Here is a 20,487-nt window from a genome sequence, read left to right on the forward strand (position 1 = left end):
TTACAACTTGTCTGCATAATTCATTTTGTCGGATACTCTATATCCTTTAAGGGAGACCTTGTTTTGTATAATTTATATCAGGTGATAAGATACTTGAGAAAAAATAGCATTGTTGTGAAACAAGTATAAAATCAATAGCAGCTATTTACTTAACACTAGTGTAAGACCATTAGACACCTGAATTGTGGCAATTGCATTTCATGTTGTTCGCTGTGCATTTTTAGTGCTGTATTCTATAAATCACCGATATTAAGCTGTAACATGTACAGCAAGGTTAGTGTAGTTAATTCAGGTCTGCTAAAAAAAAATTAAAATTTTTTTCTCATTTGCTAGAATTTTTCTCTCTCTCTGTATATGGTTTCAAAGACAAACACTATTTCCCAAGAAGGAAGGTGAGCAACCTTCTCCCCGTATCTATCAGTGACACCACAGTGGTAGAAGAGGAATGAATGAACAGACCACTGAAGAAACCACAAGAACGTGCATGATTGAGCTATACATGCTTCTCCGGACCCCAAAAAAACATGAAAATAACTTATCTGGAGCATTTTCGGAGAGGCCTCCAGCTGTCCATTTAAGGACTGCTGGTTCGGCAGTTCGACATTGAATTTCACTGGGCGTGACTTGCAAACCACCCAGTGGAACAACATTTTTCAGGACCCAATGTACCTCATTAAGTACATGCGCACTGCTTCTTGTGTCTTATCAAAAATAAATGTATTCATTTTGAATCAGATTTGAATGAAGTTTGTTGTGTTGCAGTATTGCTTACTATCTTCCAGGGTAGGATCTTGGAATGAGTTATATTAAAATTTGACTATTAAATTGAATTTAGCTCTGGGGGGGGGGGGGAGCTGGGGGATACATTCTCTGAACAGAATTGCTGGAGGATGTGTACTAAAGCTAGACAAGCCAGTTTGTGTAAAGGTGTTTCTCATATACCATTCCAGTTTGAGACAATGGAAGTAGTTTAGTCCTTCTTGTGGGCCATGCAGAGACATCGGGCTGCATTCTCCTCTACAATCCTGCCTGAAATAGACAGGATCATGGCAGAGAATAAGGTGAAGTTTGGGGGGCAAGATCGACCATTTCTTCACTGCCCTGATCAGGATTGTGACATTTATTATAAATGTTACTCTGCTTGTTCACTTAACAATTGTAAGATATACCAGTTTGTTGATTTGCATTCAGCCTCATGTCACCGATTAGAGAAGCACACATGGAGGAACATGCAAGATTATGCAATCAAACAACAACAACTTGTATTTATATAGCACCTTTAACATAGTAAAACGTCCCAATGCGCTTCACAGGAGTGTTATAATTTGACACCAAGCCACATAAAGAGAAATTAGGGCAGGTGACCAAAAGCTTCATCAAAGAGGTAGGTTTTAAGGAGCGTCTTAAATGAGGAAAGATGAGGAAAGAGAGGCCGAAAGGTTTAGGGAGGGAATTCCAGAGCTTAGGCAGCTGAAGGCACGGCAAAATGGTTGAGTGGTTAAAATCAGGGATGCTCAAGAGGGCAGAATTAGAGGAGCACAGACTTCTCTGGACGGTGCCGGGGGTGTGGGGGGTGTGGGGGTTTCGGGAGTGTGGGGCTGGAGGAGATTACAGAGATAAGAAGTTTCATTTTTATTACTCCTCAGGTCACACATCTGTATCAGCAAAGGTAAACCCTGATCATAAGGAATGTGGGATTTGATTATGGGACAGACCAATGGCACTGAATCTAAGAGAATGTTTACTGAAGACCTGGATTTGTAACAAAGGACGATACAGGCAGATGTCATGTTACTAACTCCACAATTAAAAAAAAATTGAAACAAAGAAACAACTTGATTGATATTTTAAATTAACATCTGGAATTTGGAATCATGAATTACAGATGACCTTTTTTCAATTTTTCCTTCATGCCTCTTCATTTGTTATCATTGCAAAATTTTATACCCTGCCAGATACCATCAGAATCGGAGTATATTCACAGTCTGTCTGAGAGCTGTACAAGGCATTAAATAAACAAAACCCATTAAAAATGAAACAATTGGGGCGCATAAGTGTAATCTAGATAAGACAGACTGCCAACAAAATGGCATTGAGTTGCTGGAAGAAATTATTTAGACTGCAATGAAACAACTTTTTTAACAGAAAGGATGCAGAGATACATCACATTTCATGTTTAATCTAATTTCCTGTAAACCTATCCCCAGTTCTAACACACCTCATGCAAATAAACTTCTCATTGGAGTCAGGAGATCCAACACTAACTAAACACAAGAGATATTTAAATGTGTCATTTTTATTTTTTAAGGGCTGAAGCATTGCACTTGTTAAATAGAGGATATTTGATGCTCAGTGATGTTATATGACAGATATCCCCATGAGTGAGCCTCAAATTATGTATTGCACTGTAAAACCAGCTTTAACATATTGTACTTCTAACATTCAAAGCATATCTTCAAATAATTTAGTTTCTGACTCCCAAGAAAATCATAGAATTTACACATCGTGTCCACGCCGTCCAACAAAGAGTTATCAAACCTAATCACACTCTCTTGGTCCATAGCTCTGTAGGTCACGGCATTTCAATTGCTCATCCAAGTACTCTTTAAATGTGAATGTTTCTGTCTCTACCACCCTTTCAGGCAATGAGTTCCAGACCCCCACTACTGTCTGGGTGAAGAAATTTTCCCTCAAATCCCTTCTAAACCTTCTACCAATTACTTTAAATCTATGCTCCCTGGTTTTTGACCCCTTTGCTAAGGGAAATAGGTCCTTCCTATCCACTCTATCTAGGCTCCTCATAATTTTATACACCTCAAAAAGGTCTCCTCTCAGCCTCCTCTCTTCCAAACAAAACAAACCCAGCCTATCCATTCTTTCATCATAGCTAAACTTTTCCAGTCCAGGCAACATCCTCATAAATCTCCTCTGTACCCTCTCCAGTGCAATCACATCTTTCCTGTAATGTGGTGACCAGACCTGCATGCAGTACTCTAGCTGTGGCCCAACTAATGTTTTATACAGTTCAAGCATAACCTCACTGCTCTTGTATTCTATGCCTCGGCTAATAAAGATAAGTATTCCGTATACCTTCTTAACCACCTTATCTGCCTGGCCTGCTACCTTCAGGGATCTGTGGACATGCACTCAAGGTCCCTTTGATTCTCTACATTTATTATGTATTCCCTTGCCTTGTTGCACCTCCCCAAATGCATTACCTCACACTTCTCCAGATTGAACTCCATTTGACCAGTTTATTGATACCTTCCAGCAGTCTATAGTTTTCTTCTTTATCAACTACACAGCTGATTTTAGTATCATCTGCAAATCAGTTGAATCAGCTTTCTCAGTGTCAACTGTGGCTCAGTGGGTAGCACACTTGCCTCTGAGTCAGAAGGTTGTGGATCAAGTCCCACTCCAGGGACTTGAGCACATAAATCTGGGTTGACACTCCAGTGGAGTGCTGCACTGTTGGAGGTGCTATCTTTCAGATGAGACGTTAAACTGAGGTCCCGTCTGCTCTCTCAGGTGGACGTAAAAGATCCCATGGCACTATTCAAAGATGATCAGGGGAGTTATCTCTGGTGTCCTGGCTAATATTATCCCTCAATCTACATAACAAAAACAGATAATCTGATCATTATCACATTGCTGTTTGTGGGAGCTTGCTATGTGCAAATTGGCTGCTGCGTTTCCTCCAACGGCGACGACACTTCAAAAGTACTTCATTGGATGTAAAGCGTTTTGAGACCTCTGTTGGTTGTGAAAGACGCTATATAAATGAAAGTCATTCATTGGGAGTAAGATTTTTATATGCACTACTATTCTCCGCAGGCACCACATGCTTTACCCAACAGTTTGAAATACTGTAGTAAATAAGGAAATGATAAAAATTGGCATGTGGTGCCAATTCTCACTCATCCGACTTGTAGCTATTTGATTCAATTATCTCCAACTGAGGCAGGCATTATTCAACAATCATTCTTCTTGGATGAATGGGAAGAGAATCAGTTACTTATTTCTGGTAGAAGTCACTGCTAGATGTACTTTTTAACATTTGCACTTCACACCTACAATTCTCAGTTACTTCCTGACTGTCAAAGATTTCACCCCAACCTTGGAAAGATGGTGAACACCTCAGGAGTAGGCCGCACAGGTGGTAGGATCAAACTGGAGATGGCGGAAATGGCGGAGGATGATCCGTTGAACGTGGAGGCTGGTGGGGTAAAAGGTGAGGACAAGGGGAACCCTGTCATGGTTCTGAGAGGGAGGGGAAGGGATGAGAGTAGAGGTGCGAGAAATTACTAGGCCATTCACACCCGATCCAGATGAACCTTTTTCTGACTTCTGTCATTATCATTTCAATTCGGCCCATCATCCCTTTTGTCTCTCTAATCTCTCCTGCCTTTCACCCTATCACAGACCTTCCATTTTGTTCTTTCTTCCCCTCCCCCTTTTAGTGCTTAAGAATGTGGTCTTTTCGAACATTCGGCAGTTCTGATGAAGGGTTGTCGACCCGAAATATTAACTCTGCTTTCTCTCCACAGATGCTGCCTGACCCGGAGATTTTCAGCATTCTCTGTTTTTATTTCAGATTCCAGCATCTGCAGTATTTGGCTTTTGTGTTGTAATGATATTTGTCAATCAGGCAACTAACAGGAAGAGAAGGCTCTATGAACAACCCAAATGTGGTGGAGCCCAACACATCAGCGCAAAATGCAAGGTTGAAGTATTTACAAGCATCTTTAGCCTCGGGCGACAGGGAGACAATCCTGTGCAGCCTATTACTGAGGTGTTCACTGTTATGTATGGAGAAAGAGTCAGACTGAACACTGTGGCTCAAAGTAAAGTGTGACCGTAGTCTTTTATTGCAGGTCCCCAGAGTGCCTCTCCAACCTGTGAAGCCTCCTTGAATACCTGTGCTCCCAAGGGATTATGGGATCCCTTGGGACTCCAGGGGATGAGCCCTCTGGTGGCTGTACAGAGTAAATACAAGTTTACATATATAACAACACTCCCCCCTCAAAGTCAATAGTGTAACTATTTACAATGTGAGGTGATCTGAGTTTGATTTGGTCCAAGTGTTTCCGGTGAATGAGTCCATTTGAAAGTTTGACCCGAAACACACTGCTTCCCTCTTTGGCCACGACAGTGCTGGGAAGCCACTTGGGACCTTGTCCATAATTCAATACAAATACAGGATCATTGATTTCAATCTCGCGTGACACATTTGCACTATCATGGTATGCACTTTGTTGAAGCCACCTGCTCTCTACCTGTTCATGTAGGTCAGGGTGAACTAACGAGAGCCTTGTCTTAAATGCTCTTTTCATGAGCAGTTCAGCAGGTGGGATTCCAGTGAGCGAGTGTGGTCTCGTGCGGTAACTAAGCTGGACTCGGGATAGGCGAGTCTGCAGTGAGCCTTCAGTTATCCTCTTCAAGCCTTGCTTGATGGTTTGCACTCCTCTCTCTGCCTGACCACTGAACGCTGGTTTAAACGGGGCAGATGTGACATGTTTGATCCCGTTATGAGTCGTGAATTCTTTGAATTCAGCACTGGTAAAACATAGCCCGTTGTCGCTCACCAGGACATTGAGTAAGCCGTGAGTGGTAAACATGACCCGCAGGTTTTCAGTGGTGGCAGCGGACATGCTAGTCGACATTATCTCACATTCAATCCACTTGGAGTACGCGTCTACAACCACAAGGGACATTTTACCCAAGAACGGGCCTGCATAGTCAACGTGTACCCTAGACCACGGTTTGGAGGGCCAAGACCTTAAACTTAGCGGCGCCTCCCTGGGTACATTGCTTAACTGCGAGCCTGTATTACATCTGTGAACGCAGGACTCTAAGTCCACATCGATACCGGGCCACCACACGTGGGATCTAGCTATCGCTTTCATCATTACGTGACCTGGGTGGGTACTGTGGGAGGTCATTGATGAAGGTGTCTCTGCCCTTCTTGGGGACCACTATTCGATTGCCCCACAGAAGGCAGTCTGCCTGTATAGACATTTCATCTTTATGCCGCTGGAACGGCTTTATCTCTTCCTGCATTTCCACTGGGACACTGGACCAACTCCCGTGAAGCACACAGCTTTTCACTAGAGATAATAAGGCATCCTGGTTTGTCCAGGTTTTGATCTGCCGGGCAGTGATGGGTGATTGCTCACTCACAAATGCTTCCTTAACCATGGCTAGATCGTGGTGGGCAATGGCAGCCGACTGAGAGCAGCGGCGCAGTTTTCTGTGCCTGGCCTGTGGCGGATGGCGTAGCTGTATGCGAACAACATGAGTGCCCATCTCTGGATGCGGGCCGATGCATTGGTATTTATCCCTTTACTTTCGGAAAACAGGGAAATAAGTAGCTTATGGTCAGTTTCCAATTCGAATTTTAGCCCAAACAGTTATTGATGCATTTTCTTTACCCCATAGACACACGCTAACGCTTCTTTCTCAATCATGCTGTAGGCTCTCTCAGCCTTACACAGACTCCTGGATGCATAAGCAACCGGTTGCAATTTCCAAAATCATTCGCTTGTTGCAATATACACCCGATGCCATATGACGACGCATCACATGCTAGTTCCAAACGCTTACATGGATCATACAACACAAGCAATTTTGTTTGAGCATAACAATTTTCTCGCTTTTACAAAGGCATTTTCTTGGCTTTTGCCCCAAACCCATTCATCCCCTTTTCATAGTAAGACATGCAGTGGTTCTAACCTGGTAAGAAGTTACCAAAGTAGTTCAGGAGTCCCAGAAACAACCGCAGCTCCGTCACGTTCTGTGGCCTCAGTGCGTTCTCAATTGCCTCAGTCTTCGCGTTGGTGGGCCTGATGCCATCCGCCGCAATCCTCCTTCCCAAGAACTCCACTTCAGGTGCCAGAAAAATGCACTTCGAGTGTTTTAAGCTGAGCCCCACGCAGTTGAGTCGAGGTGCTGCAGATGCTCGACTGTGTTCCGACCTGTGACCAAGATGTTGTCCTGGAAGACCACGGTGTGCGGGACCGACTTCAGTAAGCATCCATGTTTCTCTGGAATACTGCCGCCGCTGATCGGATTCCAAACGGGCACCTGTTATAAACAAAAGGACCTTCATGCGTGTTGATGCAGGTGAGGGCCTTGGATGATTCCTCCAGTTCCTGCGTCATGTAGACTGAAGTCAGATCCAGCTTCGTGAACGTCTTTCCTCCCGCCAGCGTTGCAAAGAGGTCGTCGGCTTTTGGTAGTGGGTATTGGTCCTGCAGGGAGAAATGATTGATAGTTACTTTGTAATCGCCACAGATTCTGACGGTGCCGTCTCCCTTGAGGACTGGGAGGATAGGACTGGCCCACTCATTGAACTCGATCGGTGAAATGACGCCCTCTCTTTGCAGTCGGTCTAGCTCGATCTCTACTCTTTCTCTGATCATGTACGGTACTGCTCTCGCCTTGTGATGGATGGGTCACGCCCTCAGAATTAGGTGGATCTGCACTTTTGCTCCTTGGAATTTCCCGATGCCTGGTTCGAACAGCGAAGGAAATTTGTTTAAGACCTGGGCACACGAAGTGTCGTCAGCGGGCGATTGCGCTCGGACGTCGTCCCAGTTCCAGCGTATCTTTCCCAGCCAGCTCCTGCCAAGCAGTGTGGGACCATCGCCCGGTACCACCCAAAGTGGTAGCTTGTGCACCGCTCCATCGTAGGAGACCTTTACGGTAGCACTGCCGATTACAGGAATCAATTCTTTCGTGTAAGTTCTTAGTTTCATGCGAACTGGAGTTAAGACTGGCCTTGAGGCCTTGTTGCACCACAATCTTTCAAAAGTCTTTTTGCCCATGATGGACTGGCTCGCGCACGGGTCCAGCTCCATTGACACCGGGAGTCCATTTAGTTCAACATTCAGCATTATCGGGGGACAATTCGTGGTGAATGTGTGCACCCCATGTACCTCTGCCTCCTCGGTCTGAGGCTCTGGTTCGTCGTGATCCTCCGTGGATCTGTACTCCTCTGCAACATGGTGGTTTGCAGGTTTAACAGGATTTGCAGCTTGTCTGCACACTCATTGGAGGTGCCCCATTGTTCCACAGCCCTTGCAAACGTACCCTTTGAATCGGCATGAATGGAAACGATGATCACCCCCGCAGCGCCAACAAGGTGTTAATGGCCTTGCATTCATCACCCTTGATGGTGGATTCTGAGACATCTGCGGATGTGCAGCTGCAGGTATGTGTGACCTGCCCTGTACGCTATGATTTGAAAACAACATCACTTTGTTCACAGTACTTGTAGCAGCACTTGTGTGCTGAGAGATTTGCTTCGTATTGGCACTTGTAGCAATGAACACCTGCGCTATCGCTGTGGCCTTATTCAAGGTTGGACTCTCTACAGTCAAAAGTTTGTAATGTATGATTTTGTAACCAATGTCAAGTACTAAAACGTCTCTGAGCATGTGCTCCAAATGTCCTTCAAATTAGCAATGTCCTGCAAGGCGTCTTAGCTCAGCGACATAACTCGCCACTTCCTGGCTTTCAGACCTTTTGTAGGTGTAGAACCGGTACTTCGCCATCCGAACGCTTTCCTTCGGGTTCAAATGCTCTCAGACTAGTGTGCACAAATTATCGTACGATTTCTCCGTGGGTTTCTTTGGAGTGAGCAGATTCTTCATGAGGCCATATGTTGGTGCCCCACAGACGGTGAGGAGGATCGCCCTTCATTTGGCAGTGTTCTCTTCCCCATCTAGCTTGTTGGCCACAAAGTATTGGTCGAGTCGCTCCACAAAAGTTTCCCAATCATCTCCCTCCGAGAATTTCTCCAGGATGCCCACTGTTCTCTGCATCTTTGGGTTTGCTATCTGTATATCGTCGCCAGTTGTTATGTATGGAGAAAGAGTCAGACTGAACACTGTGAGCTCAAAGTAAAGTGTGACCTTAGTCTTTTATTGCAGGTCTCCAGAGTGCCTCTCCAACCTGTGAGGCCTCCTTAAATACCTGTGCTCCCAAGGGATTATGGATCCCTTGGGACTCCAGGGGATGAGCCCTCTGGTGGCAGTACAGAGTAAATACAAGTTTACATATATAACATTCACCATCATAGCTGTCAGAGCCCAGCCAACCTGGTTCACATCATGTGATATTAAGAAGTGCCTGAGTAAAATGAATGCAGAGGATCATTTTAATCTAACCAGCTGGGGAAGTAAATCGGTGAAGTGTAAATCAAGCAGCTGATTCAACCCGGTCAGTTTCCTGCCTGGTGGGTTAGGTTACAATTTCCCCAAAGGCAATGGTTCTAGACACGTATACAGATGCTTGTGATTGTCGGAGCCCAATTATCGCAGCCCCAGGACATTACTGCAGCAACTCCTCAGAGCAGCATTCGTGGTCCAATCATCATCATCTGCTGCTTCATCAATGACCTTCCCTCCATCCATAATATGAATGGCCTTTATTGAAAGGGGGATGGAGTATAAAAGTAAGGAAGTCCTGCTACAACTGTACTGGGCATTGGTGAAACCACACCTGGAGTACTGTGTACAGTTTTGGTCTCCTTATTTAAGGTTCGGACGAAGAGTCATCGATCCGAAACATTAACTCTGCTTCCTCCACAGATGCTGCCTAACCTGCTGAGATTTCCAGCATTCTCTGTTTTTATTTCAGATTCTAGCATCCGCAGTATTTTGCTTTTGTGACCAACAAGGATGTAGTAATACCCGCCCTCCTGGATGGATCTGAGGCATGGACGATGTACAGAAGGCACCTCAGGTCATTTGAGATATATCACCAACGATGTCTCCGCAAGATCCTGCAAATCCCCTGGGAGAACAGGCGCACTAACATCAGTGTCCTCGTCCAGGCTAACATCCCCAGCATTGAAGCACTGACCACACTCGATCAGCTTCGCTGGGCAAGCCACATAGTTCGCATGCCAGACACGAGACACCCTAAGCAAATGGTCAATGCGGAGCTCCTTCATGGCAAACGAGCCAAAGGTGAGCAGCGGAAACGTTACAAGAACACCGTCAAAGCCTCCTTGATAAAGTGCGACATCACCACTGACACCTGGGAGACCTTGGCCGAAGACTGCCCTAGGTGGAGAAAGTACATCTGGGAGGGCGTTGAGCTCTTTGAATCTAAACGGCGAGAGCGTGAAGAGGTCACGCGCAGGCAGCAGAAGGAGCGTGCGGTAAGCCAATCCCGCATGCCCCTTCCCTTGGCGAATATCTGTCCCACCTGTGACAGAGTTTGTGGCTCTCATATTGGATTGTTCAGCCACCAGAGAACTCACTTCAGGAGTGGAAGTCTTCCTCGATTCCGAAGGACTGCCTATGATGATGATTTAAGGAGGGATATACTTGCATTGGAGGCAGGCGGCAAATGGCATATTGGCCTTCATAGCTAGGGGATTTGAGTATTGGAGCAGGGAGGTCTTACTGCAGTTGTACAGGACCTTGGCGAGGCCTCACCTGGAATATTATGTGCCGTTTTGGTCTACTAATCTGAAGAAGGATGTTCTTGCTATTGAGGGAGTGCAGCGAAGGTTCACCAGACTGATTCCCAGGATGGTAGGACTGACATATGAGGAGAGACTGGATTGACTGGGCCTGTATTCACTGGAGTTTCATGAGGGGATTTCATAGAAACATATAAAATTCTGATGGGACTGGACAGGTTAAATGCAGGAAGAATGTTCCCGATGTTGGGGAAGTCCAGAACCAGGGGTCACAGTCTAAGGATAAGGGATAAGACATTTAGGACCGAGATGAGGAGAAATTTCTTCACTCAGAGAGTTGTGAACCTGTGGAATCCTCTACTGCAGAGAGCTGTTGATGCCAGTCCGTTGGATATGTTCAAGATGGAGTTAGATATGGCCCTTACAGCTAAAAGAATCAAGGGATAAGGAGAGAAAGCAGGAAAGGGGTACTGAAGTGAATAATCAGCCATGATCTTATTGAATGGTGGTGCAGGCTCGAGGGGCCGAATGGTCTACTCCTGCGCCTATTTTCTATGTTTCCATGTTTCTATGAAGCAGCCCATGACAGCCTGCACCAGGAAATGGACAATGTTCAGGTCTGAGCTGATGAGTAGCATTTAACGGTTATGACACATAACTGCTTGGCAATAACTATTTCCAACAAGAAAAAGACCAACCACCTCTCGCTGATCTTCAGTGGCACCATCATCGCTGATTTCTCCCACCTTCCATATCTTGGGGGGGTTATCATTGACCAGAAGTTTAACTGGGACCATGCTAATCAACAACGTGGCTACAAGAGTAGGACAGTGGTGGGATACTCTGCAACAGGTGGATCACCTACTGAGCCCAGTGCACTTATGGAAGACACATAACCAGCTCAAATAATAAGGCTATATTCAGCTATCGTATAAGCAAATTCCTGAACAAAAGATGCTCAGAACACTTATGAGTGTGACCAGCACTGCTTACCTGAGAGAATAAGAACAAAAGAACAAAAGAACATAAGAATTAGGAACAGGAGTAGGCTATTTGGCCCCTCGAGCCTGCTCCCCCATTCAATAAGATCATGGCTGATCTACCTCAACTCCACTTGCCTGCACTATCCCCATATCCTTTGATTCCCTTAATATACAAAAATCTATCGATCTCTATCTTGAATATTCTCAATGCCTGAACCTCCACAACCCTCAGGGGTGGAGAATTCCAAAGATTCACCACCCTCAGTGAAGAAGTTTCTTCTCATCTCAGTCCTAGATGGCTGACCCCTTATTCTGAGACTGTGATCCCTGTTTCTGGACTCCCCAGCCAGGGGAACATCCTCCCTGCATGTACCCTGTCTAGCCCCGTAAGAATTTTGTAGGTTTCAATGAGATCACCTCTCATTCTTCTAAACTCTAGAGAATATAGGCCTAGTCTACTCAATTTCTCCTCATGGGACAATCACCCCATCCCAGAAATCAGTCTGGTGAAACTTCGTTGCACGCCCTTTATGGCAGCTATGTCCTTCATTAGGTAAGGAGCCCAAACCTGTACACAATACTCCAGATGTGGTCTTACCAGAGCCCTGTATAATAGCAGTAAGACATCTTGGGGCCGAAATTCAGGTATGCCAGAAAGCTGGCGCACCTATGACTTTCCCACCTGGTTTTACCGCTGGGATCCATGAGATGGCTGAATGATCGATTTTTTCAGGACTTTGAGTCATAGTGGAAGATCGACAGGAAGGAGCTGAATTTCGGTCAGAACCGGGACTCCGCCGCTGTCAATCAGCGGTGGAGTGGTGGTGACGTCACAGCTTGTGCGCGTCACCACGCTCCCTCCCCTTCGTTAAAGGGGCGAGAATCTGTCGGTTTTTATCGAGCCACTGGGCCACCAGGGAGGGTTTCGGCTGAACCAGCGGCCTGGCACCCAAGAGGGGATACCAGGCTGCCCGGCTGAACCCATGGGCACTATCTTGCCAGCCGGCAAAAATTAATACATGGTGGCTGCGGCAGTGGACCCTCCCTGTGAAGGACCACCACGCTGCCGGGCTGCACCCAATGCAGATAAGGTGCACCGACACAGAAAGTTGTTGGGGGCACCGCGCTGCAGGGGATAGATCTATTTTGCTGAATTTCGGGCAGATTATTTTGCAGGTGAGGGAGAGCAGTGTTGCGTGTTCTGATGACGCGCTTGCGGCGGTCATCAGGATTGGGTCAGAATCGGGTCCAGGCCGAAAAATCCCTGACCTGAATTTGGGTCGGGGTGGCTATTTGATGACAAAGTGGCAGCCACGGGATTCCGCCACATGGCCGGCGCAAACGGGCAGTAACGGGTCTCTCTGAAACCCTGAATTTCGGCCCCCTTTACTCTTATACTCAAACCCTCTTGTGATAAAGGCCAACAGCCATTTGCTTTCTTAATTTCTTGCTGTACCTGCATGTTAACTTTTAGTGATGCGCGTAAAAGGACTCCCAGGTCCCTCTGAATGCCAACATTTCCCAATCTCTCACCGTTTAAAAAATACTCTGCTTATGAATGGCAAGGTCACTGAACCATTTACAAGATGAATGTCAGGAGTGTGATGCAATATTCATCATTCACCTAGACACGTGCAGTCATAACAACACACAAGGAGCTCAACATCATCTAGGACAGAGCAGTTCGCTTGTTCAGTGACCTGCCATTGGACTCAATACGCATCACCAATGTACTGTGGCTGTAATATGCACTATCTATATGGTGCACTGCAGCAATTGACCAAGCTTACTTTTGATAGCAGCCACACTACTGAGAAGGAAAAGGGCAGCAATATTATGTGAGCACCATCACCTCCAAGTTCCTCTCCAATCAAACACTGTCCTGATTTGAACACATCATCATTCCTTCATTATCATTGGATCAAAATCCTGGACCTCCCTACCAAACATCACCACAAGGATTACAGTAGTTTAAGAAGAATGCCTAGCAGCACCTTCTCAGTACAACTACGAATAAATGCATGTTATAAATTCAAGACTGCCGTAGATATTTCCCAGGTAAGCAGTGGTCTGAGCATCTTCTGTTTAGGAGTTTGCCTGTATGATAGCTTAATATAGCCTTATGATCTGAGCTGGATATGTGTCTTCCATAAGTTACTCATGTGTGCTTCACCAATCTTTCTGAAAGTAAACTGAAACACTTTATTTAAGAAGAGGCCGAGTTTGAATTATTAAGTTGCTTTATTTTATAGACAGCCAGTAAATATACAGAGTATCAGCTGTAATCAAATCTCACCTTAATTCAACCTACTACAGGACCCTCCTCCAGAACATTAAAAATGTTTCCTGCATTACAACACTTCAAAAGTACTTCATTGGCTGTAAAGTGCTCTGGGACGTCCTGAAGTCGTGAAACGCACTATATAAATGCAAGTCCTTTCTTTAATAAAAACACATCACACTATCGCTAATGGAGAGTTTGTTTGATCTGTCCTCTTCATTCTTCTGATTCTGACCAGCTCCAAACTTGAGACAAATGAGTTTCCCCTCACTAAACCTGGCTTCTGCCCCAGAACAAGTTGGCTGACTCACTGCCCGTGTATCCCTTTGTCCTTTTTTTCTCTGCCTTCTCAGCCACAAGGAGGGCTGTCCCCATTACTGCTTATTTAATCAGATTTGCCAATCAGCCTATAAAGAAAACTGGCAAATCCTCCTTCTCCTTAGAGAGCAGGTTTTCATAAAGCATCTCTTGCTATTCTCAAAATGAATAGGAGCCCATCCTGGCTTGATGGCTGGGATGAGGCGACAGCACCTCATTGGTTTAGTTTATAATAGACTAAGCTGTGACATTCCACAAATTGATTTGGATATATATCTTCAATGTCTGTAGCTTTTTATAAACTCATATAATGGTCCAGATTCTGCAGTCAGTGGTGAACGAACTGTGCTCACCATTCATTACACTTACACTTGCCTGCAGACTTTCCATGGGAATTTGCATTGGAACTTGCAGTGATTAAAAATCCCAAACAGTGCGGCGCCCTCTATAGGGGATCTGGTAATGGTGTGAAGAGAGCAAGCATCTGTGTATCTCCTTCACCAATCAGATTGAAGAATCCTTACTGAGGTTCAATCTGAACCAGGAAGTGTCAGTTAGAATATTTAATTCAATGCCAAATCATGTACAGAAAGCAAAATAAAGCAAGGGAAGAAAAATGGGATTAAGAGAGAGAGAGAGATAAAAGAGATAGAAAAGGTTTTAAAAATAATTATTTAATTAAAAAAAATCTCCAACAGTAATTAAAATCTGAAGGAATGAGACTCCAAAATTGTAAAAGTGAATTTTTAGTTGCAGATAGGTTGGTTGACAATAATTATAGACTGACTACAACATTAAAAATTCACTTACTCTGGAATAGATAAGCCCTAACCTTTTCTGGCAAGTTTAGTGTCCATCTATCACGTAAGTACAGCAACTTCACTCCCTTCTATGTATTTCAATTGTGAGTCTCCCAGTGAGATATTGATATTGTACAGCTTCTGGAGGAGCAGGGCATTTCGCACAGCAATCTCCTGATTTCCACGTTTAACTGCGCACATTTGGTCACCGGAAGTTGCTGTCTGATTTACACTTTACTAACTGTGAACGCCGATAGCCCCATCGTTTTTTTTACTGCAGCGCAAATGAAGACTCACAAATGAGCAACGCAGAATCCAACAACAACTTGCTTTTAACATAGTAAAACATCTCAAGGCGCTTCACAGGAGTATTAGAAGACAAAAAATTTGACACTGAGCCACATAAGGAGAAATTAAGGCAGATGACCAAAAGCTTGATCAAAGAGATAGGTTTTAAAGAGCGTCTTAAAGAAGGAAAGGAGTAGAAAGGCGGAGAAGTTTAGGCAGGGAATTCCAGAGCTTAGGGCCTAGGCAACAGAAGGCATGGCCACCAATGGTTGAGTGAAAATAATCAGGGATGCTCAAGAGGGCAGAATTATAGGAGCGCAGATGTCTTGGGGGCGCGGGGGGGCTGGAGGAGATTATAGAGATAGGAAGGGGTGAGGTCATGGAGGGATTTGAAAACAAGGATGAGAATTTTGAAATCGAGGCGTTGCCTAACCGAGAGCCAATGTAGGTCAGCGAGCACAGGGGTGATAGGTGAACGGGACGGTGCGAGTTAGGACATGGGCAGCAGATTTTTGGATGACCTCAAGATTACATAGGGCAGAATGTGGTAGACCAGCCAGCAGTGTGTTGGAATAGTCAAGTCTAGAGGTAACAAAGGCATGGATGAGGGTTTCAGCATTTAATGAGTTGAGACAAGGCCGGAGACGGCCAATGTTATGGAGGTGGAAATTGGTGGTCTTAGTTATACCGCGGATATGTGGTCGTAAGCTCATTTCAGGGTCAAATATGACACCAAGGTTGCGAACAGTGTGGTCCAGCCTCAGACTGATGTTAGGGAGAGGGATGGAGTCAGTGGCTAGGGAATGGAGTTTGTGGAGTGGACCGAAAACAATGGCTTCAGTCTAACTGGATAACATTTTTGCTCATCCAGAATTGGATGAACAAGCAGTCTGACAATTTAGAAACCGTGGAGGGGTTGAGAGAAGTGGTGGTGAGGTAGAGCTGGGTATCATCAATGTACATGTGGAAACTGATGCAGTGTTTTCGGATGATGTAGCCTAGGGGCAGCATGTAGATGAGAAAAAATAGGGGGCCAAGTATAGATCCTTGTGGGACACCAGAGGTAACACTTTGGGAGTGGAAAGAGAAGCCATTGCAGATGATCCTCTGGCTTTGATTGGATAGATAAGAATGGAACCAGGCGAGTGCAATCCCAACCAGCTGGACCACGATGGAGAGGCATTGGAGAAGGATGGAGTGGTGAAAGGCTGCAGACAAGTCAAGAAGAACGAGGAGGTTTAGTTTACATTTGTCACAGTCACAAAAGATGTCATTTGTGACTTTGATTAAAGCCATTTTGGAGGGAATCAAACAAGGAGTTGTGTTAAAGATGGCCATGGATTTTGGAGGCAACAACACATTTAAGGACTTGAGAGGAAAGGGAGGCTGGAGATGGGGAGGTAGTTTGCAAAGTCAGAGGGATCAAGGGCTGTTTTTTGAGAGGGGTGATGATGATAGATTTGAGGGAGAAGGGGATACTGCCTGAGGAGAGAGAATCATTAACAGGATCAGCTAAAATGGGAACCAGAAAAGGAAGTTGGGTGGTCAGCAGTTTGGTGGGAATAGGGTCAAGGGAGCAGGAAGTGGGTCCCATGAACAAGATGAGTGCGGAGAAGTCATGAGGGGAGATCGGAGAGAAATTAGAGAAAGATCCGAGTTCAGAGCTAGGGCATGGGGGTTCCTTCGAGGAAGTTTCCCCAGTGGGCTAGGGGAAGGATGGGAAGTGGCAGAGGAAACTGAACAGATGATCTCAATCTTAGAGACAAAGAAGTCCATGAGCCCCTCACACTTGTTGTCGGAGGTGAGAGTGGAGGAGACTGGAGAGAGGGGTTTAAGAAGACGGTTTGCAGTGGAGAATAAAAACCAGGGTTTATCTTTGTATTCTAGAATGATTCTGGAATAGTGAGCAATTTTGGCAGACGAGAACAGGACCCAATAATGCTTTATGTGGTCCAGCCAGATCTGGAGGTGAATTGGTAAATCAGTTGTCCGCCATATCCGTTCAAGTCTGCATCCCTTGGACTTAAGGGAGCGAAGAGGGCCGTACCGGGGGGACGGCCAGGGTGAGCGAGACGAGGGACTAGGGCATCAAAGGTGGTGGTGAGGGTGTGGTTGAGCAAATCGGTAGCTGCAGAAATGTCACGGTGAATGGAGGGCCAAAGGCTGGACAGTTGGGATTTCTAAGTGCCGTTGTAAGAGAGTCGGGGGGAATGTTTTTTCCAGGGGCGGATACAGAAGGAAGTAGGGTTGCGGGGATAAGGGGGATGTGGGTGGAGAGTGATACAAGGAAGTGGTTAGAGATGGACTTATCTGCGATTGACACGATGGGAGTAGCGAGGCCACAAGAGATTGCAAAGTTGAGAGGGTGGCTGTGAATAAGGGTCGGGGAGTTTACATGGAGAGAGAGCTTAAATGAAGATATCTTGGTCATAAAATTTCGGAAATAATCCATTGCATTCGACCAAATTTTAATTTAGTGTAAATCTAAAGTTCTTCCCATGAGCAATTATTTGAAATGTGAATATTTACTGACTTTGGTTGCCCAATGTTTTGTAATTTGAATAGAAAACCTAAGCTAGGAAGTACAGTGAAAATAAAAGTACTTCGAAAAGAATTATGGTTCCACAGCAATTCAGTCGGTAAAATACTGTGATATTTAGCTGCACAGACCAGCAAAATCCAGAGCAAGCAATAATGGGGGCACTTCAGTGCTCCAGGGCTATTGGTGGAAGGGGAGGAGGTGGGGCACTGTGAAGTCATTTTAAAAAGTATCTGCTAGGTTTCTTTTTCTTCATGGCTATCCAGTGATTTCTGCTGCAAAGTGCAGGCATGCATATAGTTGAGTGATTACTGGATCAAGCTCAGATATGCTGCTCACAGTTGAATAGCCAGTCAGAGTTAGCAGTCGACACTCACTCAGGAAGCATGGTCAGTCAGACAAGGGGTTGCACTTGTGAACCGCAGCTCAGCAAGAATGATGACCTTCAGAGCAAGAGGGGAGAAAAGAGAAGAAAATTGGGGGAAAATTGTATTTTATTACTCATTTGCACTCATTGTAGAATCTACTTCAACTACTGGATTCCCTCTTTAGAGAGAATCACTGAACCTCACTGTGTATCATCTGTTTAGGCTAGCAATTCTATTGAACATAACAAAAACGTGCAATAACATAGCACCTTTAACATAGAATGACATTCCTAGAAACTTCATAGAGCCATAAAAAAAAATAAACAGCAAGCACAGGAAGAAGAGAGGAGAAGATGTGACCAAAAACTTAGTCAAATAGGTGAACTTTAAGGAGGATCTCAAAGAAAAGCAATCAGCGAAGCAGAGGGGCTTAGGGAGATAATTCCAGAGAGTGGGGCCTAGGCAGTTGAAGGCATGGCCTCCAATGGTGGAGCAAAGGGACATCAGAGGCAAAGAAATGTAGTGAATGGAGGGAGGGCAAAAGTGGTTGTTGGATTGAAAGAGGTTACAGAGAGGGCAAGACCATAGAAATCTTCAGACATGAAAACAAATTTACATTTACATGTTATGAGTGAGCGTGACTTGTTATGAGATAGGATAAGAGCTGCCGAGTTTTGGATGATCTGAATTTCATGGAGGACAGAGGATGGAGACCAATGAGTAGAAGACGAGTGTAATCAAACCTGGAAGTGAAGTCTTTAATTCCTCTTTGAGGTGTAACTACATCCAACGTAAATAAGTAATTTGCACTCTCTCAAAATCTTGTGTTTGATAGATCCAGTAACAATTCCATTTTTATGTAAGAATTATTTTACCTTATCCCTTTTGCTGTTAGTCATCAACTGTCTTGCTAAGAAGCTCCAAAAGAATTAAAGCAAATTTCACACAATGGACTATGATTAGTATGCCAATAAACTACAGCTCCTACCATTACATGTTCAGAGGATATCAAGTATCAATTAATATTTTCAAGTACTTCAAAATTTATAGTTATGAACCAATGCATATGTGTTATTGTGGCAGCATTAGATAATGCTTTTTCTACAGAATGCTACAATTAAATTGTCTTTGTATAGATTAGACTGTTCATAGCTTGGGATTACATATAATATGGGCACTCACAAAAGTAAACTTTCCTTTGAGCAGTACATAACTCTAGCCCAACTAGAGTTTGTGTATGCCTTGTGTATGTATTTTAAGGTCTGCATAAATATATCACTGTAGCAGTGTCAATGATCTCTGTCTCTGCATACTGTACAAGATTAATTAAAGATAACAATTAAAAATGCATGGAAATAAGGAAAATAGCTAATTTTGTTGAAAAATAAACAAGTGTTAATTATATTTTGATGTATGCATGCTGTGCATATCATTTGTAAATACACATTATTACTCAGCGTAGCAGAAATCACAATTAAATATATCGTTGGCCAAAATAAGCACAGCACACTTCTATGTGTCACATTGACCAAACTCTAAGAAATTACTTGCTACAGTGAGCGATTGTTGTAAAGGTTAATGTGAAATTACGCAGATGCAAGTCACCGAGCACATCAAAGGAATTTATTCACAATGCATTAGCTGAGATAATCAGTATTTTTATTGAAGAACACCTCTTTCAGTGCCAGCATGTGCTTATGCTTTTCACTATAAAATAACCTTACCTTCTGTTGGCGAAGTTTTCAGACGTCTACAGAATCCATTCACATCACCATAGGTATCTTGCATCTTTTGCACTCCCTCTGCTCCACGGAGCTCCATAAGAGAGCGAAGTTCATCGAGAGAACACCCAAATTCACCTGCATGGTTGGACTCGCCTCTTTGGTTCTTTGGATAGAAATCCACTGCACTGTTCGTCATGTCTCCCATTGTTCCCACAGTATTGCTTGCAGCTTTATAAAAATATTTGTGGCAGATATAATATCAGTGCTGACAAGTTGGGCTGAAACCAAATTTCTGTTCAATCAGGATGATCAAATTATCCAGTGTTTTTATTTTCTTTTTGCACTGCAGATTGCTAATGTAGACCTGCTACACTTTAACTTCATTAAAGACAGGAACCAAGAACCAATTAATAGTCAAATAGATTGCTGCAGGCAAGGCTGAAGGCCAGCACCACTCCATATAGAGTTTCCCATCGTGGTCGTCTCAAGTTATAGGATTCTACATGGTCAGTTGGTTGAAAAACCTTTAGGAAGAGAAAAAGCAGAAGAAAGACATTAGTAAACGTTCTTTGTTACAGATATCGAAGGATCAATAGCCCTGCCCCTGCAAAATTAGATAGTAGCAGTTCAATTTTGTAAAGGGCTAAAAGTGCTTCCGTAAAATGCAGCTCGTTGCTTGAGCAGCCTTGACTGGCTATGACACTGATGTCTGTCACAGGCACAGAGCTTTCCTGCAGCGGCATTCTTCACT

General features: G+C 44.4%; 1 protein-coding gene across 24 annotated transcripts in view; it reads right to left on the bottom strand.

Moving 5' to 3' along the window:
- LOC139276737 (plasma membrane calcium-transporting ATPase 2) overlaps window positions 1-19,941 on the bottom strand; it is a 430,975-nt gene extending 411,034 nt beyond the window's left edge. For all 24 annotated transcript variants that reach the window (XM_070894747.1, XM_070894743.1, XM_070894745.1 and 21 more), the window contains exon 1: window positions 19,737-19,941. In XM_070894747.1, coding sequence (XP_070750848.1) covers window positions 19,737-19,941 — 205 coding nt within the window. The remainder of the gene's footprint in view (window positions 1-19,736) is intronic.
- Window positions 19,942-20,487: the final 546 nt, after the last annotated feature.

The sequence above is a fragment of the Pristiophorus japonicus genome, chromosome 12 (assembly GCF_044704955.1).
Source record: "Pristiophorus japonicus isolate sPriJap1 chromosome 12, sPriJap1.hap1, whole genome shotgun sequence".
Taxonomy (NCBI): Eukaryota; Metazoa; Chordata; class Chondrichthyes; family Pristiophoridae; genus Pristiophorus; species Pristiophorus japonicus.